The sequence below is a fragment of the Ovis canadensis genome, chromosome 15, assembly GCF_042477335.2.
Source record: "Ovis canadensis isolate MfBH-ARS-UI-01 breed Bighorn chromosome 15, ARS-UI_OviCan_v2, whole genome shotgun sequence".
In the NCBI taxonomy this organism is placed as follows: Eukaryota; Metazoa; Chordata; class Mammalia; order Artiodactyla; family Bovidae; genus Ovis; species Ovis canadensis.
This window is the reverse complement of record NC_091259.1, coordinates 25,851,419-25,878,174: the sequence shown is the minus strand read 5'-3', so window position 1 is coordinate 25,878,174 and position 26,756 is coordinate 25,851,419. Positions and strand designations below refer to the sequence as shown.

The window sequence follows — 26,756 nt, the reverse complement described above, 5'->3', positions numbered from 1 at the left end:
TACATGGCCTTCTGGGCTTCTGATTTGTATATTTTTCTACTAATTGGCCCCCTGGGTTGGGAAGATCCCGTGCAGTAGGGAAAGGCTACCCACTCCAGTATTCTAGCCTGGAGAATTTCATGGACTTTATAGTCCATTGGGTCACAAAGAGTCAGATACAACTAAGCGAATTTCACACACACACACACTCTATTAATTGAGGATTCAGAGATTACATCTTGTCATATGACAACTATCAGATGGAATAATCCATTGTTCTAAGTGAAAATGCATAAGTTTTTTTACAATTCACTTTATATAAACTAAAGAAAAAACACCAAAAAGTGATTTAATCTATTTTTCCCACACTCCACTGTCTCTCCACCTCTGGAAGTTACCAGTCTGTTCTTTGTATCTATAAGCTTGGTTTTTTAATTTACTTATTATTATTTCAGATTTCATATATAAGAGAGATCATATAGTATTTTTCCTTCTCTGTCTGACTTATTTCACTTACCATAATGCTCTTGAAGTCTGTTCATCTTGTCACAAATAGCAAAGTTTTCTTATTGTCTTAGGCTGAGTTATATTCCATTGTATATATATTCCACATCTTCTTTATCCATTCATCCATCCATGGAATACTTAGGTTGTTTCCACATCTTAGCTATTGTAAGTAATGCTGCAATGAACATGAGGTGTATATATCTTTTTGAGTTAGTGTTTTCATTTTCTTTTTCTTTTTCTCTTTTTATTTATTTATTTTTAATATAAATTTATTTATTTTAATTGGAGACAATATTGTACTGGTTTTGCCATACATCAACATGAATCTGCCACAAATATACACATGTTCCCCATCCTGAACCCCCCTCCCTCCTCCTTCCCTGTACCATCCGTCTGGGTCATCCCAGTGCACCAGCCCCAAGCATCCAGTATCATGCATCGAACCTGGACTGGCAATTTGTTTCATATATGATATTTTCTTCAGGCAAATGCTTAGAAGTAGAATTGCTGGATCATATGGTAGTTATATTTTTACTTTTTTGAGGAAACTTCATACTGTTTTCTATAGTGCCTGTACAAATTTACATTCTGCCAATAGTGCACAATGGTTCCCTTTTCTCCACATCCTCACCAACACTTACTATTTCTAGTCTTTTTTATAATAACCATTCTAACAGGTGTAAGGTGATATCTCATTGCTATTTTGATTTACATTTCCCTGATGATTAAGTATGCAGAGCATCTTTTTATGTACCTGTTGGCCATCTTTATTCTTCTGGGTGAATGGCTATTCAGATCTTCTGCCCACTGGTAAATTGGATTGTTTGTTTGCTATTGAGTTATATGAGTTTTTAAACATATTTTGGATATTAGCCTTTTTTCAGATATATGACAAATATTTTCTCCCATTCAGTAGTTTACCTTTTAATTTTGTTGATGGTTCCTTTGCTCAGAAGCTTTTAGTTTAATATAGTCCCACTTGATTATTTTTGCTTTTTTGTTGCTTTTCGTGTCATATTCAAAAGTCGTTACCAAAACCTATGTCAAGGATCTTACCACCTGTGTTTCCTTCCAGAGTTTTATGGTTTCAGATCTTACGTTCAAACTTTTAAACCATTTTGTTTGGTTTTCTTTTTAATATATATCTTTCATCGAAGTATCATTGACCTGTAATGTTTTAGGTGCACAGCAAGGTGATTCAGTTTTACATATACACATATATTATTTTTATGTTACTTTCCATTATAGGTTATTATAAGATATTGACTATAGGTCTCTATACTATACAATAAACCTTTGTGCTTGTTGCACATCTATTTTTAATTAGAAATCTAGCATTCTATCCATACTAAGTCAAACAAATGGAATGAGAGTCATGAATGTTTAACAAAAATTCATCAGTTTTCTAAAGTATATATATATGTGTGTGTATATATATATATATATGTGTATGCATGTATGTATACAGATCACAATAAACTGGAACATTCTGAAAGAAATGGGAATACCAGACCACCTGACCTGCCTCTTGAGTCATCTGTATGCAGGTATGCAGAAATCTGTATGCAGGTCAGTTAGAACTGGACATGAAACAACAGACAGGTTCCAAATAGGAGAAGGAGTACATCAAGGCTGTATGTTGTCACCCTGCTTATTTAACTTATATGCAGAGTACATCATGAGAAACACTGGGCTGGAAGAAGCACAAGCTGGAATCAAGATTGCCAGGAGAAGTATCAATAAACTCAGATATGCAGATAACACCACCCTTATGGCAGAAAGTGAAGAAGAACTAAAGAGCCTCTTGATGAAAGTGAAAGAGGAGAGTGAAAAAGTTGGCTTAAAGGTCAACATTCAGAAAACTAAGATCATGGCATCCTGTCCCATCACTTATGGCAAATAGACGGAGAAATAGTGGAAACGTGGCTGACTACTTTTGGGGGCTCTAAAATCACAGCAGATGGTGACTACAACCATGAAATTAAAAGACGCTTACTCCTTGAAAGTAAAGTCATGATCAACCTAGACAGCTTATTAAAAAGCAGGGACATTACTTTGCCAACAAAGGTCCGTCTAGTCAAGGCTATAGTTTTTCCAGTAGTCATGTATGGATGTGAGAGTTGGACTATAAAGAAAGCTGAGCACCGAAGAATTGATGCGTTTGAACTGTGGTGTTGGAGAAGACTCCTGAGAGTCCCTTGGACTGCAAGGAGATCCTACCAGTCCATCCTAAAGGAGATCAGTCCTGAGTGTTCATTGGAAGGACTGATGTTGAAACTGAAATTCCAATCCTTTTGCCACCTGATGTGAAGAGCTGACTCATTTGAAAAGACCCTGATGCTGGGAAAGATTGAAGGCAGGAGGAGAAGGGGACAACAGAGGATAAGTTGGTTGGATGGCATCACCGACTTAATGGATATGAATTTGGATAAACTCCAGGAGTTGGTGATAGACAGGGAGGCCTGGCATGCTGTGGTCCATGGGGTCACAAAGAGTCAGAAATGGCTAAGCGACTGAACTGAACTGATCTGAACAGTCTTTTGGTGAAATCTTAGGGTTTTCTTTGTATAATACCATATAGTATCATGTCATCTGTGTGAACTGACAGTTTTACTTCTTCCCCTCCAATTTGGATAACTTTTGTTTTTCCTTAGCTAAATGCTCTGGCTAGGACTTCTAATACTATGTTGAATAAAAGTGCTGATTATGGGCATCCTTGTTTTATTCCTGATCTTTAATAAAATGCTTTCAGCATTTAACTATTGAGTATGATGTTAGCTGTGATATTGTCATGTATGACCTTTATAATGTTGAAATATGTTCTTCTCTATACTGGCTTTTAAAATCAGAGACATTACTTTGCCAACAAAGGTCTGTCTAGTCAAAGCTATGGTTTTTTCCAGTAGTCATGTATGGATGTGAGAGTTGGACTATAAAGAAAGCTGAGTGCCAAAGAATAGATGCTTTTGAACTGTGGTGTCAGAGAAGACTCTTGAGAGTTCCTTGGACTGCAAGGAGATCCAACCAGTCCATCCTAAAGGAAATCAGTCCTGAATATTCATTGGAAGGATTAATGGTGAAGCTAAAACTCCAGTATTTTGGCCACCTGATGCGAAGAACTAACTCATTAGAAAAGACCCTGATGCTGGGAAAGATTGAAAACGGGAGAAGAAGGGGATGACAGAGGATGAGATGGTTAGATGGCATCACTGACTCAATGGACATGAGTTTGGGTAAACTCCGGGAGTAGGTGATTGTCACAGAGGCCTGGCATGCTGCAGTCTATGGGTTGCAAAGAGTCAGACACGACTGAGTAACTGAACTGAACTGATACTGGCTTTGTTGAGAACATTGATTGATATTTCTATTGTGAACTATCTTTGCATTCCAGGAATAGATCCAGTTTGTTCATTGTGACAACAGCAATACTTTTAATGTGCTGCTATACTGTCTTTGCTAGTATTTTTGCATCAATATTCATAGGGATACTGGTCTATAGTTTTCTTTTCCTGTAGTGTCTTTATCTGGCTTTGGTGTCAAGATAAAGCTGGCCTCCCAGAATGATTTAGGAAGTGTACCCTCCTTTTCAATAGTTTGGAAAACCTTGAGAAGAATTGGTTCTTCTTTAAATGTTTTGTAGAACTCACTAGTGAAGCCATCAGTTCCAGGGCTATTACTTGTCAGGAGATTTTTCAATTACCTAGTAAAACGCAGATGCAAAAGAAGCATTTGACAGAATTCACCATCCATTCAGGATAAAAGCTCTCACCAAAGTGGGGATAGAGGGAACATATCTCAACATTATAAGGAACATAACGTTTGCAGCAAACCCACAATGGCATCAAACTCAATGGTAAAAATCTAAAAGACTTCCCACTAAATCCAGAACCAGAAAACGATGCCCACTCTTGCCACTTATATTTAACATAGTGTTAAAAGTCCTTGGGGCTTCCCTGGTGGGTCTTATTCACAGCAATCAGATCAGAAAATGAAATAAAATGTAGAGAAGAGGTAAAACTGTTACTATTTGCAAATGACATAGAGAATCCTAAAATCTCCACCCAAAAACTACTAGAATAATAAACAAATTTAGCAGATTTCAGGATATAAGAGAAGTATACAGAAATCTGTTATTTCTGAAATATCAGAAAGTGAAAGGAAAAAAATCCATTTAAAATCACATCCAAAAAATATACTTAAGAATAAACTTAAACCAAGGAGACCTATACTCTGACAGTCTCCTATACTCTAAAAACTATAAAACACAGATGAAGGAAACTGAAGCTGATTCAAAGAAATGGAAAGATATAACATGGTATTAGATTGGAAGAATTAATATTTTTAAAGTGACCATACTACCCAAAGCAATATATAGAGTTAATTCAATCCCTATCAATATAACCATGACATTTTTCATAGAACTAGAATAATCCTAAAATTAATATACAGATGTTGAGAGCTCAAGATGATAGAGTAGGACATGAGCCACTCCCTTCTTATGAAAACACTAAAATCACAACTAACTGCTAAATAACCATTGGGCACAAAAAACCTCTGGAACCTACTAAAAAAGATACTCTACATAAAAAAGAAAAAAAAGGAAACCACAACATGATGGTGGACAGGCACAATCACGATAAAATCGAATCCCATACCCATTGGTGGGCTACCCACAAGTTGGAAAACAATTGTACCAGAGAAGTTATCCCACAGGAGTGAAAGTGCTGAGCCCCAGGTCTGGCTTCCCAGCCTGGGGATCCAGCAATGGGAGGAATCCCCAGAAAATCTGGCTTTGAAGGCTGGTGGGGTTAGGTAATAGGACTTCCACAGAACTTCTGGGAAAAGAAATTCCACTTAGAGGATACACACAAAGTCTCATGTGCACTGAAATACAAGGGAGGGAAGTGACCCATAAGAATATTGACCTACCTGCTAATATTGACCTAAGAATATTGACACCTTCTATAGAGGTGGGGGTAGCTGTGGCTCACTGCAGGGACAAAGACACTGGAAGTAGCAGTTTTCAGAAGTACCCATTGCCATGAGCCCTCCTGGAATGTGCCATTAGCCCCATCAAACAGACTGTAGGATCCAGTGCTGCATCATCTAAAGCCAAACAACCAATAGAGCAGAAACACAGTGCCACCTATCAGCAGACGAGTGACTTAAACTCTTCCTGAGCATGGCCCTGCCAACCAAAGAGACAAGACCCAATTGCACCCACCACTGAGCAGGAACCAGCCCATCCCATCAGGAAACCTGCACAAACCTCTTAGACAACCTTATCCAACAGAGGCAGACAGTAGAAGCAAGAACTACAAACCTACAGACTGTGGAACAGAAACAACAATCACAGAAAGTTAGTCAAAGTAAGACAGCAGAGGAATATGTCCCAGATGAATGAATAAGATGAAACTCCAGAAGAACAACTAAGTCAAGTGGAGATAGCCAACCTATCAGAAAAAGAGTTCAGAATAATAATAGGATGATCCAAGATATTAGAAAAAGAATACAGGCAAGGATCAAGAAGATGCAAGAAATGTTTAACAAAGGCCTAGAAGAAATAAAAGAAAGGAGCAGTGACCCCACAAGAGACTGACTCACACTTGCCTGTGAGTGTCCAGGAGTCTCCGGAGGAGGCATGGGTGGGAGGTGGCCTGCTATAGGGTAGGGGGCACTGAGTGTGGCAATGCATGCATGGGACCTTTTGAAGGAGGTCGCCATTATCTTCATTACCTCCACCATAGTTTGGTCTCAGGTCAAACAACAGGGAGAGAACGCAGCCCAACCCATCAACAGAAAATTGGATTAAATATTTACTGAGCATGGCCCTGCCCATCAGAACCAGACCCATTTTCCCCCACAGTCAGTCTCTGCCATCAGGAAGCTTCCATAGCCTCTTATCCTTATCCATCAGAGGGTAGACAGAATGAAAACCACAATCACAAAAAACTGATCACATGGACCACAGTTTTGTCTAACTCAGTGAAACTATGAGCCATGCCATGTAGAGCCACCCAAGATGGACAGGTCATGGTGGAGAGTTCTGACAAAAATGTGGTCCACTGGAGAAAAGAATAACAAACCACTTCAGTATTCTTGCCTTGGGACCCAATAAGAGTATAAAAAGGCAAAAAGATATGACACTGAAAGATGAAATTCCCTGGTCAGTAGGTGCCCAATATGCTACTGGAGAAGAGTGGAGAAATAACTCCAGAAAGAATGAAGACACAGAGCCAAAGCAAAAACAATGCCCAGTTGTGGATGGGGCTGGTGATGGAAGTAAAGTCCAATGCTGTAGAAAAGAATATTGCATAGGAACCTGGAATGTTAGGTCTGTGAATCAAGGTAAATTGGAAGTAGCAAACAGAAGATGGCAAGAGTGAGTATTGACATTCTAGGAATTAGTGAACTGAAATTTACTGGAATGGGTGAATTTAACTCAGATGACCTTTATATCTACTACTGCGGGCAAGAATCCCTTAGAAGAAATGGAGTAGCCCTCATAGTCAACAAGAGTTTGAAATGCAGTATATGGGTGCAGTCTCAAAAATGACAGAATAATCTCTTTTCATTTCCAAGGCAAACCATTCAATAACACAGTAATCCAAGTCTATGCCCCAACCACTAATGCTGAAGAAGTTGAAGTTGAACAGTTCTATGAAGACATACAAGACCTTCTAGAACTAACACCAAAAAAAGACGTCCTTTTCATCATGGGGGATTGGAATGCAAAAGTAGAAAGTGGACAGATACCTAGAATAACATGCAAGTTTGGCCTCAGTCATAGCAAACACCCTCTTCCAACAACACAAGAGATGACTTTACACATGGACTTCACCAGATGATCAATACTGAAATCGGATTGATTATATTCTTTGCAGCTAAAGATGGAGAAGCTCTGTACAATCAGCAAAGACAAGACCAGGAGCTGACTGTGGCTCAGATCATGAACTCCTTATTGCCAAATTCAGACTTACATTGAAGAAAGTGGAGAAAACCACTAGACCATTCAGGTATGACCTAAATCAAATACCTGACAGTTATACAGTGGAAGTGACAAATAGATTCAAGGGATTAGATCTGATAGAGTGCATGAAGAACTATGGGCAGAGGTCCATGATATTGTACAGGAGGCAGTGATCAAGACCATCCCCATGAAAAAGAAATGCGAAAGTGCAGAATGGTTGTCTCAGGAAGCCTTACAAATAGCTGGAAAGAGAAGCTAAAGGCAAAGGATAAAAGGAAAGATATACCCATTTGAATGCAGAGTTCCAAAGAATAGCAAGGAGAGATAAGAAAGCCTTCCTCAGTGATCAGTGGGAAGAAATAGAGGAAAACAATAGAATGGGAAAGACTAGAGATCTCTTCAAGAAAATTAGAGATACCAAGGGAACATTTCATGCAAAGATGGGCACAATAAGGACAGAAACAGTATGGACCTAACAGAAGCAGAAGATATTAAGAAGAGGTGGCAAGAATACACAGAAGAACTATACAAAAAAGATCTTAATGACCCAGATAACCATGATGATGTGATCACCCACCTAGAGCCAGACATCCAGGAATGTGAAGTCAAGCGGGCCTTAGAAAGCATCACTACGAACAAAGCTAGTGGAGGTGATGGAATTCCAGTTGAGCTATTTCCAATCCTGAAAGATGATAATGTGAAAGTGCTGCACTTAATATGCCAGCAAATTTGGAAAACTCAGCAGTGGCCACAGGACAGGAAAAGGTCCGTTTTCATTCCAATCCCAATGAAAGGCAATGCCCAAGAATGTTCAAACTACCACACAGTTGCACTCCTCTCACACACTAGCAAAGTGATGCTCAAACTTCTCCAAGCCAGGCTTCAACAATACATGAACCATGAACTTCCAGATGTTCAAACTGGATTTAGAAAAGGCAGAGGAACCAGAGATCATATTGCCAACACCCATTGGATTATTAAAAAAGCAAGAAAGCTCCAGAAAAACATCTACTTCTGCCATATTTTCTACACCAAAGCCTTTGACTGTGTGGATCACAACAAATTGTCAAAAACTCTTCAAGAGACAAGAATACCAGACCACCTTACTTGCCTCATAAGAAATCGGTAAGAAGCAATAGTTAGAACCAGACATTGAACAACGGACTGTTTCCAAATTGGGAAAGGAGAATATCAAGGCTGTATATTGTCGCCCTGCTTATTTAACTTATATGCAGAGTACATTATGTGAAATGCCAGGCTGGATGAAGCACAAGCTGGAATCAAGATTGCCAGGGAAATATCAGTAAACTCTATATTCAGATGACACCACCTTATGGCAGAAAGCGAAGAAGAACTAAAGAGCCTCTTGATGAAAGAGAAAGAGGAGAGTGAAAAAGCTGACTTAAAATTCAGCATTCAGAAAACCAAGATCATGGTATCCAGTCGCATCACTCCATGGCAAATAGATGGGGAAACAATGGAAACAGTGACAGACTTTTTTTCTTGGGTTCCAAATCACTGCACATGGTAACTGCAGCCATGAAATTTAAAAATGCTTGCTTCTTGGAGGAAAAGCAATGATCAACCTAGACAGTATATTAAAAAGCAGAGACATTACTTTACCAACAAAGGTCCGTCTAGTCAAAGCTATGGTTTTTCCAGTAGTCATGTATGGATGTGAGAGCTGGACTGTAAAGAAAGCTAAGTGCCAAAGAATTGATGCTTTTGAACTTTGTTTTTGGAGTAGACTGTTGACAGTCGTGGATTTTTCAAAATTCCTGAGATATGAAGATGATGCTACCCTTATGGCAAAAAGCCATGAAATGAAAAGACTCTTGATCCTTGGAAAAAAAGCCATAACCAACCTAGACAGCATATTAAAAAGCAGAGACATTACTTTGCTGATGAAGGTCCATATAGTCAAAGTCATGGTTTTTCCAGTTTCATGTATGGACCATAAAAAAGGCTTAGCATTGAATATTTGATGCTTTTGAACTTGGTGTTGGAGAAGACTCTTGAAAGACCCTTGGACTGCAAGGAGATCCAACCAGTCAATCCTAAATGAAACCAGTCCTGAATATTCATTGGGAGGACTGATGCTGAAGCTGAAACTCCAATACTTTGGCCACCTGAGGGGGAGAACTGACTCACTGGAAAAGACCCTGATACTGAAAAAGATTGAAGGCAAGAGGAGAAGCATCGACAGATGATGAGATGATTGGATGGCATCACTGATTCAAAGCACATGAATTTGAGCAACCTCTGGGAGTTGGTGATGGACAGGGAAAACTGGTGTGCTACAATCTATGGCATCACAAAGAGTTGTCGCTCAGGACCAAGTGACTGAACTGAACTGAGAAAGTTGGCATGAGGAAACCTACCTCAATACAGTGAAGGTCATATACAATAAACCTACAGCTAGCATCATACTTAATGATGAAAAGCTGAAAGAATTTCCTCTAAGGTCAGGAACAGCCCACTCTTGCCACTTTATTCAGCATAGTTTTGGAAGTCCTAGCTATGGCAATCATAGAAGAAAAAGAAATAAAGAAAATGCAGATTGGAAAAGAAAAAGTTAAACTGTCACACTTTGCAGATGACATGATATGATATATAGAAAATCCTAAAGACACTATCAAAAACTGTGAGAGCTCATCAGTAAATTTGGTAAAGTTTCAGGTTACAAAATTAATACAAAAAATCTGTTGCATTGCTATACACTAAAATGAAAGAGAAATTAAGCAAACAATCCCATTTACCATTGCAACAAAAAGAGTAAAATGCCTAAGAATAAACCTACCTAAGGAGACAACTGGCCCTTACTCTCAAAACTGTGACACCAAAGAAAGAAATCAAAGATGACAAAATAGATGGAAAGATAAACCATCCTCTTGGATTGGAAGAGTCAGTATTGTCCAAATTACTATACTGCCCAAGGAAATTTAATGATTCAGGGAATCCATATAAAATTATCAATGGCATTTTTCACAGAACTGGGACAAAAAAAATCTTAAAATTTTTATGAAGACACAAAAGACCCTGAATAGTGAAAGCAATGTTGAGAAAGAAAAACAGAGCTGGAGGAATAAGGCTCCTTGACTTCAGACTCTACAATGCTGTTGTCATCCAATCATTTTTGATACTGGCCAAAAATAGAAATCGAGATTAATGGAACAGGATAGAAAGTCTAGAAATAAGCCCACACACCTATGATCACTTAATCCTCAACAAAGGAGGCAAGAATATGCAATGAAGGAAAGATAGTCTCTGCAATAAATGGCCCTGGGAAAATTGGACAGTTACATGTAAAAAAATAAATGAAATTAGAACTTCCTCTAACACCATACACTAAAAATGGATTAAAAATCTAGACCCTATAATATACTAAATATATGTAGACACTATATATAGACACTAAATATATAAATAATATAAATATTTATATGTTATATATCTATATAAATATAATGTTTATATATGTATATAATAAATATATAAATATATAGGCCCTAAATATAGACCAGACACTATAACAGTCTTAGAGGAAAACCTAAACAGAACATTCCGAGATAAATTGCAGCAAAATTTTTTCTGTCTCCCAGTGTAATGGAAATAAAACCAAAAATAAATAGGACTAATTAAACTCAGAAGCTGTTGTACATCAAAGGAAATGATAAACAAAACAAAAAGGCAACCTATAGAATGGGAAAAAATATTTGCTAATGATGGGCTAACAAGGGCTTAGTCTCAAAATTTACAAATAGTCCATGGAGCTTAATGTCATAAAAACAAACAATCCAATCAAAAAATGGGCAGAAGACCTAGACATTTCTCCAAAGAATACATACCTATAGCTATGAAGCACATGAAAAGATGTTCAACATTACTTAGAGAAATGCACATCAAAACTACAATGATATATCACCTCACACAGGTCAGAACTGCTATCATTAAAAAAAAACAACAACAAAAAAAAACCAGAAACAATAAATGTGGGAGAGGGTGTGGATAGAAGAGAACCCTCTTATACTGTTGGTGGGAATGTAAACTGATGAGCTTCTTTTGAGAACAGTATGGAAGTTTCTTCAAAAACTAAAAATAGAGCTAACATGATCCTGCAATCCCACTCCTGGGCATACATCCAGATAAAAACATATAACCAAAAGGATTAATGCACCCCAGTGTTTACAGCAGCACTCTTTACAATATCAAAGACATGAAAGCAACAGAAATGTTCCCTCAACAGGTGAATGGATAAAGAAGATGTGGTACATATATACAGTGGAATATTACTCAGCCATGAAAAAGAATGAACTAATGCCATTTGCAAGCAACATGGATGGACCTAGAGTGAAGTAGGTCATACTGAGTGAAGTAGGTCAGACAGAGAAAGACTAATATTGGATGATTTTGCTTATATGTGGAATCTAAAAAAAAAATGATGCAAATGAACTTATTCACAAAACAGAAACAGATCCATAAACTTAGAGAATGAACTTATGGTTACCAGAGGGAAAGGATGGTGGAGGAGGGATAATTAGTGAGTTTATTGACATGTACACATTACTATATTTTAAATAGGTAACCCACAAGGACCTATTGTATAGCACCAAGAACTGTGCTCAATATTTTATAACAATCTAAATGGGAAAAATATTTGAAAAAGAATAGATATATGTATATGTATAATTCAATCACATTGTTGTACACCTAGAACTAACACAACATCATTAATCAACTATACTTCAAGATAAAAAGTTAAAATAAATTTTAAATGGAACCACAAAAGATCCTGAATTCTGAAAACAATCCTGAGAAAAAAGAACAAAGCTGAAGGCATAACCTCCAGACCTCAGATAATACCATACAGTCCTTGTAAGTTTGGTAATGGCACAAAAACAGACATATGGATCAATGGGAAAGAATAGAGAGCCCAGAATTAAACCCACACATCTATCATCAGTTAATTTACAACAAAGGAGGCAAGAATACACAATGAAGAAAAGACAGTCTCTTCAACAAGTTGTTTTGGAAAAACTGAACAGTCACATGTAAAATAATGACATTAGGACATTTCCTCACACCACATACAAAAACTCAAAATGGTTTAAAAACTAAATGTAAAACTTAAAATCATAAATTTCCTAGAAGAGAAGATAGGCAGAACACGCTTAGATAAAAATTATAACAATATTTTCTTGGATCATTCTTCTAAGGCAAAAGAAATAAAAGCAAAAAAAAAAAAAAAACAAAAACCCAAAACCCAAATAGGCCATAATTAAATGTAAAAGCTTTTGCACAGCAAAAAAAAAAAAGAAAAAGAAAAAAAAGAAAAAAAGAAACCATCAACAAAACTAAAAGACAACCTGCAGAATGGGAGAAAATATTTACAAATGGTATAAACAATAGCAGTAATACTCAAAATAGGTAAATAACTCATACTACTTAATATCTAAAAACAAATAATCCAATTTAAAATATGGGCAGAAGACCTGAATAGACATTTAGAAGACAGACAGGTGGCTAACAGGCACATGAAAAGATGATCAACATTGGTAATCATGAGAGAGATGCAAATCAAAACTATGAGATATTATCTCACATCTGTCAGGATCAGTTCAGTTCAATTCAGTTACTCAGTCTTGTCCGACTAATTGCAACCCCATGAATCACAGCACATCAGGCCTCCCTGTTCATCAGCAACTCTCGGAGTTCACTCAAACTCATGTGCATCGAGTCGGTGATGCCATCCAGCCATCTCATCCTCTGTCATCCCCTTCTCCTCCTGCCCCCAATCCCTCCCAGTATCAGGGTCTTTTCCAATGAGTCAACTCTTCGCATGAGGTGGCCAGAGTATTGGAGTTTCAGCTTCAGCATCAGTCCTTCCAATGAACACCCAGGACTGGTCTTTAGGGTGGACTGGTTGGATCTCCTTGCAGTCCAAGGGACTCTCAAGAGTCTTCTCCAACACCACAGTTCAAAAGCATCAATTCTTCTGTGCTCAGCTTTCTTCACAGTCCAACTCTCACATCCATACATGACCACTAGAAAAACCATAGCCTCGACTAGATGGACCTTTGTTGGCAAAGGAATATTTCTGCTTTTTAATATGCTGTCGAGGTTGGTCATAACTTTCCTTCCGAGGAGTAAGCATCTTTTAATTTCATGGCTGCAATCACCATCTGCAGTGATTTTGGAGCCCAAAAATGAAAGTCTGACACTGTTTCCACTGTTTCCCCATCTATTTCCTATGAAGTGATGAGACCAGATGCCAGATAGCATCAAAAAGTCTACAAGTAACAAATGTTTGTGAGGATGTGAAGAAAAGGGAACCCTCATACACTGTTGGTGGGAATCTAAATTGGTGCAGCTAATGTGAAAAACAGTATGGAGGTTCCTCAAAAAACTAAAAATAGAACTATTATATGATCTAATAATTCCACTGCTGAGTTTCATTTTCAAAGAAAATGAAAATAAGAATTCAAAAAGATGTATGCACCCCACTATTTTTAGAAGTGTTATTTATAATTGCCATGATAGTGAATCAACCTACATGTCCATCAACAGATAAATGGATAAAGATGTGGTATGTATATATATTTATATGGTGGAATATTGGCTATAAAAAAGGACAAATTCTGCCATTTGCAATGTGAATGGACTTAGAGATTATTATGCTTAGTGAAAAAGTCAGACAAAGACAAATACTCTATATTATCACTTGTATGCTGAATCTAAAAACTAAAACAAATGATGTATATAACAAAACTGAAACACACCTACAGATACAGAGAGCAATCTAATGGTTACCAGTGAAGAGTGGGAAAAGGGAAGGAACAAATAGGGGTAGGGGGTTAAGATATACAAATTACTATGTATAAAGTAGAAAAGCAACAAGGATATATTTTATAGCATAGGGAAATATAGCCATTATTCTGTAAAAAGTATAATCTTTAAAAATAATGAAAAAAATATTGTAAATAAATTATACTTCAATAAAAAGCAAATTGGAACAGAGGCTATCAGTTAAAGGTGTCAATTTTAATGTTTATTTTAGTTATTTTGATGCCAAATATCATTTTCAGTATTTCCTTGGTACTTTCTATTTGATTTTCATGTAGTTCTAGTGACAGTTTCATGATGGAGTATATAAAGTAATTTAAAATATACTCCTTTGTTTATTTTATTTTAGGACTTTCACATGGCTTTGAAACAAGAATCAGAATTTGAAAGGAAAGACAGAGCTGCCAGAGTCATTCAGAAGGCCTGGAAAAGTTTCCTTGTGAGTTTCTTTTTTTGCAGCTTTATTGAGATATAATTGATATATAGTTCAACTGTTTATAAAATTCAATGGCTTTAGGTATTACTATATTAGAGTTGTACACCAGCATTTGCTTGATAAGTAGACTTTTTTAAAGTTTAAAAACATTAACAGTAAGTATCTTATTAGCCTCACAAATATTTACTGAGTTTCTGATCTAGGTCAGGTACTTTGATAATGGCCACTATGATGAACTCGTCACTTATTTGATTTTCACATCTGAAAACTTCATTTCTTGACTCTGGAATCAGGTTTGCAAGCAAGTGTTAGGGATACATTCACTCATTAAATATTTATTGAGTACCTACTCTTGAGAACATAATGCATATCTGGATTAATGTAGTTTCTTGCTGTGTTACAGTATGCTCTGTGGTCTTCTTATCCAATAAGGAATATTCCAAGTTGATTTACTGGATTAGGTGAGAGCCAAGAGGTAAAATGAATTCTCTTCTCTCTAGAACAGTAACAATACTCTGTGTGTAAAGTGGTAAGTCTGTTTCTAGCCCACAAAAATAATTTCATAACAGTTAATGATGTCTTGAAAAATAGTTTCCATTATTTGCCTATACTAGGGCATAACAATTGATTTCCAATGCTAAAAAAAATTTTCTTTAAAATCTATTATTCCTTTGTTGGTGTCTAACAGCATGCTTGTTATCTAGGCCTAAGCTTTTCTGTCATTTGTAATTTGTTCTCTTCCACATTCAAATCCAATCAGCCTTTGAACCTTTGAACACTTATTACATTCCTGACACTGTACTAGGCTCTTTAAAATGCATCCTTGAATTTAAAGAGATTCAGTAGAAAAGGCTTGTATATAAACAAGTGTGTGTGTGTTTTAATAAAATGGTAGACTGAGCACACATTTTCACTTTCTATCCCTCTAGAATCCAAACTAAGTGACAATATAGTGAATGTTCACCCATAACAGAGAGAAGGGAGTTCATGAGCAAATAAGGAATTCTATCTCATGTCTGGAAAACCAAAAATAAATGGTAGTATTTTATTGGACATATCTATGTAGAAGATTTACCTAGACACACTTAAAGAGGCACTAATGAGATAGCCTGTTTGTCATTGAAACACTAGGATTTAGTAATTCTAAAGGACTAAAAGGAAAATGGCTATCGACAATGAGGCTAATTGAAAGTCTGTACATGTAACAGTTATTCCAATTGTCTCCAATGTCACTTCAAGACTGAAAGCTGCAGGCGGGTAGATATTTCTTATTAGTCAACTATCTGCTGGTAGATGGATATTAACTGTTGGGCATAAGAAGAAACAAACCCTGAGCAGCCTGAAGTGTTGGGAAGATGGTATAGCAAGAGCCGAGAAAGAAAGATCCCTTTGGTTCCAGAAAATGTCCTGAAAAAGAGGAAGGCTTATCAGGCCCTCAGAGTCACCCAGGCAAAGGAGGAGCTTTTGCAAAGGAAAGAGCAAAGGAAAGAAAAAGAGCTCAAGTAAAAGCAACTAGAATGTTTCCTACATAATTCCTGGCATGAACTGCATGACAGAGTGTGTTTCTAATGACTAGAAGTGAAACCTCACAGCTTGGAAGTGCCAGATAAACATTCCGTGGTCTTTGTTGTATGCACCCAAAGGATTAATGGGGTGAATTTACTGGTGCAGAGGACCATTGCAAGACTTCATCTGCAGAATATTTTCAGTGGTATCTTTATGAAAGTAACCCCTTAAACCATGAAAAAACTTTGTGTAGTGGAAACTTATGTGACCTGTGCTGTGTGCTGAGTCACTCAGTTGTGTCCAACTTTGTGACCCCATGGATGGTAGCCCACCAGGCTCCTCTGTCCATGGGGATTCTTCAGGCAAGAATACTGGAGTGGGTTGCCATGCCCTCCTCCAGGGTATCTTCCCAACCCAGGGATCAAACCCAGGTCTACCACATTGTAGCTGGACTCTTTACCATCTGAGCCACCAAGGAAGCCCAGGTGACCTAGGGATTTCCAGATCTGAAGCCTGTTCAGGAGCTCATCCTGAAACACAGACAAGCCAAAGTCAAGAATAAAGTCATCTCTCTGACACAGTGATTGAGGAGCACCTGGGGAAGTTTGCTGTCATTTGCTTGCAAGAGCTCATTCATGAAACTGTCTTCCCAGGAAAGGATTTTCAGGTGATATCGGGGTTCCAGTGCCCTTTCCAGCTCTCAGTGGCCTATCACACTACCAAGTGGGCTCACCTGGCTATCAAGATGAATGCATCAATCAGTTTATCTGGCAGCTGAACTAAACCCAGAATATCTGAAAAACGCAGGGCATTGGAAGACTGTTTTTGTTTTATGAATTTGTCACCCTTTATCTTCAAGGAAGATTATTTTCTGCTATATCTTCAGAAACTGGAGGTCAAGGGTCAAGGGAAAAGATGATAATATTCACAGCAGGCACTATTCATCCCACCTCAGTTCCAGGGAAAAGTTCCTGTGTGTTTTCTGTGATGACCACTGTCCACCACTGAAACCAGCAAAAGACTCTGTAGGGGAGGGAGTCTTGTCTTATCACATCTTCTATCCTGGGGTTTAATGTTGGTGAATTAATATCCAAGAATGAATACAAGATAGCAGTAGACCAAGCCCAGGGCCTTGCTTTCAAGAGAACTTGAAGTACAGTTAGAAAGAAGTGCAGAAAAACAATGCTTGACTGTCTCTGCTGTGAGTCCATGTTCTAACTTCAGTGACAGCTTGGCAAGCTCTCAGATACGGCTGGCTCTAGATGGTGTATCTGGTGGCTTCCTCATTCTTGCCTGCAACTGGCTTAGTGCTGTTCTCTACCTCAGAAGATTAACCTACTCTTGTCTCTATGAGAAGGGATGGACCCTTTCCCTAGGAAAACATGCATATACTCCAGTTCTCTCTTGGAAGTTTAGGGTACTTGCAGATCCTTCTCAAGGACCCGGGCATTTTATGTGAAGAAGCCTTGCACTCTCAGACTCTGACCTTGCCAGTTTCTCTTACTTGTCCATGTCCAGATCTAACTGTTGCTTCCTGACCTGCATACAGGTTTCTCAAGAGGCAGGTCAGGTGGTCTGGTATTCCCATCTCTGGAAGAATTTTCCACAGTTTATTGTGATCCACACAGTCAAAGGCTTTGGCATAGTCAATAAAGAAGAAATAGATGTTTTTCTGGAACTCTCTTGCTTTTTCCATGATCCAGCGGATGTTGGCAATTTGATCTCTGGTTCCTCTGCCTTTTCTAAACCCAGCTTGAACATCAGGGAGTTCACGGTTCACGTATTGCTGAAGCCTGGCTTGGAGAATTTTGAGCATTACTAGCATGTGAGATGAGTGCAATTGTGCGGTAGTTTGAGCATTCTTTGGCATTGCCTTTCTTTGGGATTGGAATGAAAACGGACCTTTTCCAGTCCTGTGGCCACTGCTGAGTTTTCCAGATTTGCTGGCATACTGAGTGCAGCACTTTCACAGCATCATCTTTCAGGATTTGAAATAGCTCAACTGGAATGCCATCACCTCCACTAGCTTTGTTCATAGTGATGCTTTCTAAGGCCCACTTGACTTCACATTCCAAGATGTCTGGCTCTAGATTAGTGATCACATCATCATGATTATCTGGGTCGTGAAGATCTTTTTTGTACAGTTCTTCTGTGTATTCCTGCCACCTCTTCTTAATATCTTCTGCTTCTGTTAGGTCTATACCATTTCTGTCCTTTATCGAGCCCATCTTTGCATGAAATGTTCCATTGGTATCTCTAATTTTCTTGAAGAGATCTCTAGTCTTTCCCATTCTGTTCTTTTCCTCTATTTCTTTGCATTGATCACTGAAGAAGGCTTTCTTATCTCTTCTTGCTCTTCTTTGGAACTCTCCATTCAGATGCTTATCTCTTTCCTTTTCTGCTTTGCTTTTCACCTCTCTTCTTTGCACAGCTGTTTGTAAGGCCTCCCCAGACAGCCATTTTGCTTTTTTGCATTTCTTTTCCATGGAGATGGTTTTGATCCCTGTCTCCTGTACAATGTCACGAATCTCATTCCATAGTTCATCAGGCACTCTATCTATCAGATCTAGGCCCTTAAATCTATTTCTCACTTCCACTGTATAATCATAAGGGATTTGATTTAGGTCATACCTGAATGGTCTAGCGGTTTTCCCTACTTTCTTCAATTTAAGCCTGAATTTGATAATAAGGAGTTCATGATCTGAGCCACAGTCAGCTCCTGGTCTTATTTTTGTTGACTGTATAGAGCTTCTCCATCTTTGGTTGCATAGAATATAATCAGTCTGATTTCGGTGTTGACCATCTGGTGATGTCCATGTGTAGAGTCTTCTCTTGTGTTGTTGGAAGAGGGTGTTTGCTATGACCAGTGCATTTTCTTGGCAAAACTCTATGAGTCTTTGCCCTGCTTCATTCCGCATTCCAAGGCCAAATTTGCCTGTTCTCCAGGTGTTTCTTGACTTCCTACTTTTGCATTCCAGTCCCTTATAATGAAAAGGATATCTTTTTGGGGTGTTAGTTCTAAAAGGTCTTGTAGGTCTTCATAAAACCGTTCAACTTCAGCTTCTTCAGCATTACTGATTGGAGCACAGACTTGGATAACTGTAATATTGAATGGTTTGCCTTGGAGACAAACAGAGATCATTCTGTCGTTTTTGAGATTACATCCAAGTACTGAATTTCAGACTCTTCTGTTGACCATGATGGCTACTCCATTTCTTCTGAGGGATTCCTGCCCACAGTAGTAGATATAATGGTCATCTGAGTTAAATTCACCCATTCCAGTCCATTTTAGTTTGCTGATTCCTAGAATGTTGACGTTCAACCTTGCCATCTGTGAAGGCTGTATATGGTCGTCCTGCTAATTTAACTTATATGCAGAGTACATCATGAGAAATGCTGGGCTGAAAGAAGCACAAGCTGAAATCAAGATTGCCAGGAGTAAGATCAATAATCTCAGATAAGCAGATAATCTTATCTCAGATCTTATCCTCAGATAAGCAGATACCATCCTTCAGGTATGAGGAACTAAAAAGTCTTTTGATGAAAGTGAAAGAGGAGAGTGAAAAAGTTGGCTTAAAGCTCAACATTCAGAAAACGAAGATCATGGCATCTGGTGCCATCGCTTCATGGGAAATAGGTGGGAAGCAGTGGAAACAGTGTCAGACTTTGTTTTCTAGGGCTCCAAAAATCACTGCAGATGGTGACTGCAGCCATGAAATTAAAAGACGCTCACTCCTTGGAAGGAAAGTTATGACCAACCTAGACAGCATATTCAAAAGCAGAGACATTACTTTGCCAACAGAGGTCCATCTAGTCAAGGCTATGGTTTTTCCAGTGGTCATGCATGGATGTGAGAGTTGGACTATGAAGAAAGCTGAGTGCCAAAGAATTGATGCTTTTGAACTGTGGAGAAGACTCTTGAGAGTCCCTTGGACAGCAAGGAGATCCAACCAGTCCATCCTAAAGGAGACCAGTCCTGGGTGTTCATTGGAAGGACTGATGCTGAAACTGAAACTCCAGTACTTTGGCCACCTCATGCTAAGAGCTGACTCATTGGAAAAGACCCTGATGCTGGGAGGGATTGGGGGCAGGAGAAGAAGGGGACGACCGAGGGTGAGATGGCTGGATGGCATCACTTACTTGATGGGCATGAGTTTGAGTGAACCCTGGGAGTTGGTGATGGACAGAGAGGCCCGTTGTACTGCGATTCATGGGGTCGCAAAGAGTCGGACACGACTGAGCGACTGAAGTGAACTGAACTGAATTCTCTATGTAAAGAGAATACATTTGATCTTGATTCTAGATACTTCACATGGCCCAGTAGGTGACTTCTTAATAAGGATTGCATAATTTAGCATATGATGTGGCCCTATAATTGAAAAATTTGCACAATCAGTAATGTGAGTACAGAATTTTTCTGTAATTTTAAATCTTTATCAATATAATATGTGTACTTCTTTAAAATAAGCAAAATAATGTAGAATTTACACTAAAAAGCAAGTCTTTACCCCATGTCACTTCCATTTTCCACCTTCTTACTCTAAAAGCAACCACTTTTAACTATTTTTTATTTTAGATCTTCTAGTCACTAGTTCCATGCTTCTAAATAATGTGCTTATTACCTTTTACTTATCAACTTTAGAAATGAACTGTTGACTTTCTGCAAAGACAATTAAGAATTTATCTTACTTATCCTCCAAACCCCTGCTTATCTCCCCTCTCAGTATCAAAGTCATTATTTTAAATCCTCTATCTCTTACCTTGTTTCTTTAAAGACTTTTGTTTCTTGTTCCATCATGCTACACGGGATCACTTGACTCCTCATTATATATGATGAGGATATAAATATCCCTAAATTTTTCTTCACATATCTTCCACTATTCCAGTCCACAAGTTATATCACCTCTATTTGTCATTATTCACTTGGAGGAGTTTTTCAAGTTTCTTGAATACAAATCTTTTATTGATATAAAATAATTTCCAGGATACCTCATTTCTCTTGTAAAGGTGTTTTTGATAAGATTTTAATTTTAATAAAATCCATTATTTTATATATATATATATTTTATTGAAGTATAGCATATTGAAAAGCAGAGACATTACTTTGCCAACAAAGGTCCGTCTAGTCAAGGCTATGGTTTTTCCAGTAGTCATGTATGGATGTGAGAGCTGGACTGTGAAGAAGGCTGAGCACCGAGGAATTGATGCTTTTGGACTGTGGTGTTGGAGAATACTCTTGAGAGTCCCTTGGACTGCAAGGAGATCCAACCAGTCCATTCTGAAGGAGATCAAACCTGGGATTTCTTTGGAAGGAATGATGCTAAAGCTGAAACTCCAACACTTTGGCCACCTCATGCGAAGAGTTGACTCATTGGAAAAGGCTCTGATGCTGGGAGGGATCAGGGGCAGGAGGAGAAGGGGACGACAGAGGATGAGATGGCTGGATGGCATCACTAACTCGATGGACGCGAGTCTGGGTGAACTCCGGGAGTTGGTGATGGACAGGGAGGCCTGGCGTGCTGCGATTCATGGGGTTGCAAAGAGTCAGATACGACTGAGCAACTGAACTGAACTGATAGTTGACTTACAATGTTTCAGGTGCACAGCAAGGTGATTCAGTTATACAAATACACATATAATATTTTTGAAATTATTTTCCATCATAAGTTATTACAAGATATTGACTATAGTTGCCTAAGCTCTACAGTAAGTCTTTGTTGCTTGTTGCATATCTATTTTTTACTTAGAAATCTAGTCTTCTATTCATGCTGCTGCTGCTGCTGCTGCTGCTTAGTCACTTCAGTCGTGTCCAACTCTGTGCAACCCCATAGACGGCAGCCCCCAGGGTCCCCCATCCCTGGGATTCTCTAGGCAAGAATACTGGAGTGGTTTTGCCATTTCCTTCTATTCATATTAAGTCAAATAAATGGAATCAAGATGTCATAATTTTTTGTTAGGCAAGAATTCATACTTTTTAAAATATATATATATATTGTACATACTTATACATATGTATAGAAAATTTTTCTATTACACTTGATAACGGCTTGAGAAAGAATGTAAAAAAAAGAGGTGCAGAAATTGGAGAATGTAAACTAAATTAAATGGGAGTACTGAATATGAAATAGAAAAAGTGAAACTAACTAGATAAAAGTAAAAGGTCATCATATAGTCCAGTTGTTTTTAAACATGGCTGCTGATTAGAAACACATCTGGAGCTCTGGAGATAAAAGCAATACCTGAACATTTGTATTTTCAAAAAATTTTAAGATAATTCTGACATGCATCTGGATTTTAAAAATTGATTGCAGGTTTTTCTATTAGATCCCACTTTTGGTGATATAGAGTTATATTATTTTTCTGTTGACCAATCATGATACAATGGTATTAAGTGAGTAATAGTTACATAATCACAAGAGTAAAAGATGTTTATTAATTTTCACAATCAATAGCCAGACAAAAAAGAGAGCTACAATTGCAAGCCATAATGGGAACAGGATTAACTTAACAATATAAAATAATTACATACAATTTGAGGGGGTCAAGCAGAGTGATGTCGTAAGTGGTGCATATATACATGTTTTCATCAGCTCAGCCAGTCTATGTCTTTTGGTTGGTGCATTAAACCATTTATATTGGAGGTAATTATCGATATGTATGGATACATATGATCCTATTACCATTTTTTAAATTTTGTTTTGGTTTTATTTTGTGTAGCTCTTTTCCTTCTCTTGTGTTTCCTGCCTAGAGAAGTTCCTTTAACATTTGTGGTAAAGCTGGTTTGGTGGTGCTGAATTCTTTAACTTTTGCTTGTCTGGAAAGCTTTTGATTTCTCCATCAAATCTGAAGGGCAGTCTTGCTGCATAGAGCATTCTTGGTTGTAGGTTCTTCCCTTTCATCACTTTAAATATATCATGCCATTCCATTCTGGCTTGTAGAGTTTCTGTTGAGAAATCAGCTGATAGCCTGATGGGAGTTCCTTTGTATGTTATTGTTGTTTTTCCCTTGTTGCTTTTAATATTTTATCTCTGTCTTTAATTTTTGTCAGTTTGATTATTATGTGTCTCAGTGTGTTCCTCCTTGGGTTTATCCTTTTTGGGACTCTGTGTGCTTCTGGGACTTGGTTGACTATTTCCTTTGCGATGTTCAGGAAATTTTTAGCTATTACCTCTTCAAATATTTTCTCAGCTCCTTTCTCTCTCTCTTCTTCTAGGACCACTGTAATGCAAATGTTGTTGCATTTAATGTTGTCCAAGGGGTTTCTTAGGCTGTCTTCATTTCTTTTTATTCTTTTTTTTATATTTTGTTCTGTAGCAGTGATTTCCACCATTCTGTCATCCAGGTCATTTATCCATTCTTCTGTCTGTTGTCTTGATATTGATTCCTTCTAGTGTATTATTCATCTCTGTTTGTTTGTTCTTTATTTCTTCTAAGTCTTTAGTAAACATTTCTTTCAGCTTCTCAATTTTTGCCTCCATTCTTTTCCTTAGGTCCTGGATCATCTTCACTATCATTATTCAGAATTCTTTTTCTGGAAGGTTGCATATCTCCACTTCATTTAGTTGTTTTTCTGGGATTTTATCTTGTCCCTGCATCTGGGACATAACTTTCTGTTTTTCCATTGTGATTAACTTTCCTTAATATGGTTTTTGTTTTAGCCACTGTGAGACTGTGCTTATTCTGTCTGACCTCTACTGGATGAGGCTGAGGCTTGTGTAAGCTTCTTGATGGGAGGGATTGGTGTTGGGAAAAATAGTCTGCTGTGGTTGACAGGACCTTGCTCAGTAAAGCTTTAATCCAATTATTTGCTGATGGGTGGGAGTGCACTCCCTTCCTGATAGTTGTTTGACCTGAGGCAACCCAGCCCTAGGGTCTGTAGGCTCTATGGTAAGGTTAATGGTGAGTTCTAAGAGGGTTTACACCAAGGGGGACCTTCTGGTGCCCCCATCCCTGTGGTGAGCCCCTACCAACCCATGCCTCCACATGAGGCCCTTCAACACGAGCAAGTAGTTTGGTTCAGTCTCCTGTGGAGTCACTGCTCCTCTCCTCTAGGTCTAGGTGTGCACAAAATTTTGTTTGTGCCCTCCAAGATTGTAGTCTCTGTTTCCCCCAGTCTTCTGGAAGACCTATAATCAAATGCCACTAGCTCTCAAAGCCAGATTCCCTGGGGATTCCCAGTCCTCTTTGTCAGATTCTCCAGGCTGGGAAGCCTGACATGGGGTTCAGAACCTTCACAATAGTGCAAGAACTTATTGTTCTCCAGTCTGTGGGTCAGCCACCCGGCAGGTATGGTATTTGATTTTATTGTCATTGAGCCCCTCCTACTGTCTCTCCCTAACTTCCTTTTTGTCTTTGGGTTTGGGGTATCTTTTTTTGGTGTGTTCTAGCATCCTCCTGTCAATGGTTGTTCAACAGCTTTGGTCTTCTCACTGGAGGAGATGAGCACACATCCTTCTACTTTGCCATCTTAAACCAGAAGCCAAAATCCAGTTTATCACTTGTTGTTTGATTAGTGCTATGTGTCCATTTAAAAAATGTTTATATAGAAAATTCACTTCAGTTCAGTTCAGTCGCTCAGTCATGTCCAACTCTTTGCAACCCCATGAACTGCAGCACGCCAAGCCTCGCTGTCCATCACCAACTCTGGAGTCTCAACAAACCCATGTCCATTGAGTTGATGATGCCATCCAACAATCTCGCCCTCTGTCATCCCCTTCTCTTGCTACCTTCAATCTTTCCCATCATCAGGGTCTTTTCAAATGAGTCATCTCTTCGCATCAGGTGGCCAGAGTATTGGAGTTTCACCTTCAACATCAGTCCTTCCAATGAACACCCAGGACTGATCTCCTTTAGGATGGACTGGTTGGATCTCCTTGCATTTTAATACATGACTTTTTTCTTTTCTATTAACTTTTTGGTTATTTTGATTGATTAAAAAGGATCATAAATTATTGCCTATTCTTTCTATTGAGAGGTAAGTGACATTCTTCTTCCTCAATTTAGGCTATTTTAGGCTTTACCACTAAAACAAATAAAATAGAATATGACATTCTGGGGCCTTTGATTCTAGGTAATAAGAAGCATTTCAGTAAAAAAGAAAGAAAGAAAATGGAAATTTTCCAGTGGTCCTGTGGTTAGGACTCCTAGCTTCCACTGCAGGGGGCCCAGATTTGATCCTTGGCCAGGGAACTAAGGTCTTGCAAGCTATATGAGGCAGTCCAAAAAAAAAAGAAGAAGAAGAAGAGGAAGCATTGTAGTTTCCATGTCTGTGTCATAGATTGCTCATTCTGATTGACACTGCTCATGGCAGTTTCAGGATACCACAATCCTCTAATGGAAAGGCTACCTATAGAGAATAGTGATGGGCCATCTGAGATTTATCACCTATTTCTTTCCACTTACAAGATACATAAATGAAAAAGCCATTTTCAATGTTCCATCCCCAGCAGATGTAACATAAAAAGAACCAAGAAACAACTGACAGCTAGAATTGAGGCCTCTGACATAAGACCCAACTTGAGTCATATCAGCCAATCCCAGCTTTGCAACCCATCTCAGATGAAGTCTCAATCATTCTGGAAGTGAGAACCAGACATCCTTACTATGGCCTACCACAATTTGCCACCTTTAATTCTGAGCATAATAAAATGGTGGTTGTTCAACATCAGATAGTTTTGGGGGTAGTTTGCTATGTAGCAATAGATGATCATAAAAGTTACATATTATTTTAATGGGAACAATATGTATCCTTGAGTAATTTCTACCTACATTAAGTTAGTAATTTTACTCTTTTCAGAACAATGCAAGAATATTAAAACAGGTTAGTTCCCTTTATAATCTTCCCCTTTTGTGCTTTTTGTTGTCAGATTTTTTCACTTATGTTTTTGTTTTAAATATAAGAAGACATTATTCTTATTGTTTTAAACAATTAGTATTCACTTTTTTTTGTGGTAAACATACATAACATAAAATTTACCATAACAACCATTTTTAGGTGTACAATTTAGTGACAGGCAAATTTGGCCTTGGAATGTGGAATGAAGCAGGGCAAAGACTCATAGAGTTTTGCCAAGAAAATGCACTGGTCATAGCAAACACCCTCTTCCAACAACACAAGAGAAGACTCTACACCTGGATATCACCAGATGGTCAACACCAAAATCAGACTGATTATATTCTATGCAACCAAAGATGGAGAAGCTCTATACAGTCAACAAAAATAAGACCAGGAGCTGACTGTGGCTCAGATCATGAACTCCTTATTATCAAATTCAGGCTTAAATTGAAGAAAGTAGGGAAAACCGCTAGACCATTCAGGTATGACCTAAATCAAATCCCTTATGATTATACAGTGGAAGTGAGAAATAGATTTAAGGGCCTAGATCTGATAGATAGAGTGCCTGATGAACTATGGAATGAGATTTGTGAACATTGTACAGGAGACAGGGATCAAGACCATCCCCATGGGAAAGAAATGCAAAAAAGCAAAATGGCTGTCTGGGGAGGCCTTACAAA

The 26,756-nt window shown here is 38.2% G+C and overlaps 1 protein-coding gene across 2 annotated transcripts in view; it reads left to right on the top strand.

The window, feature by feature from the left end:
• The window catches only part of C15H11orf65 (chromosome 15 C11orf65 homolog), a 120,298-nt gene that overhangs the window by 26,161 nt on the left and 67,381 nt on the right, over positions 1–26,756 (top strand). For both annotated transcript variants that reach the window (XM_069554956.1, XM_069554955.1), the window contains exon 2: positions 14,649–14,738. In XM_069554956.1, coding sequence (XP_069411057.1) covers positions 14,658–14,738 — 81 coding nt within the window. In that variant the 5' untranslated portion in view covers positions 14,649–14,657. The remainder of the gene's footprint in view (positions 1–14,648; positions 14,739–26,756) is intronic.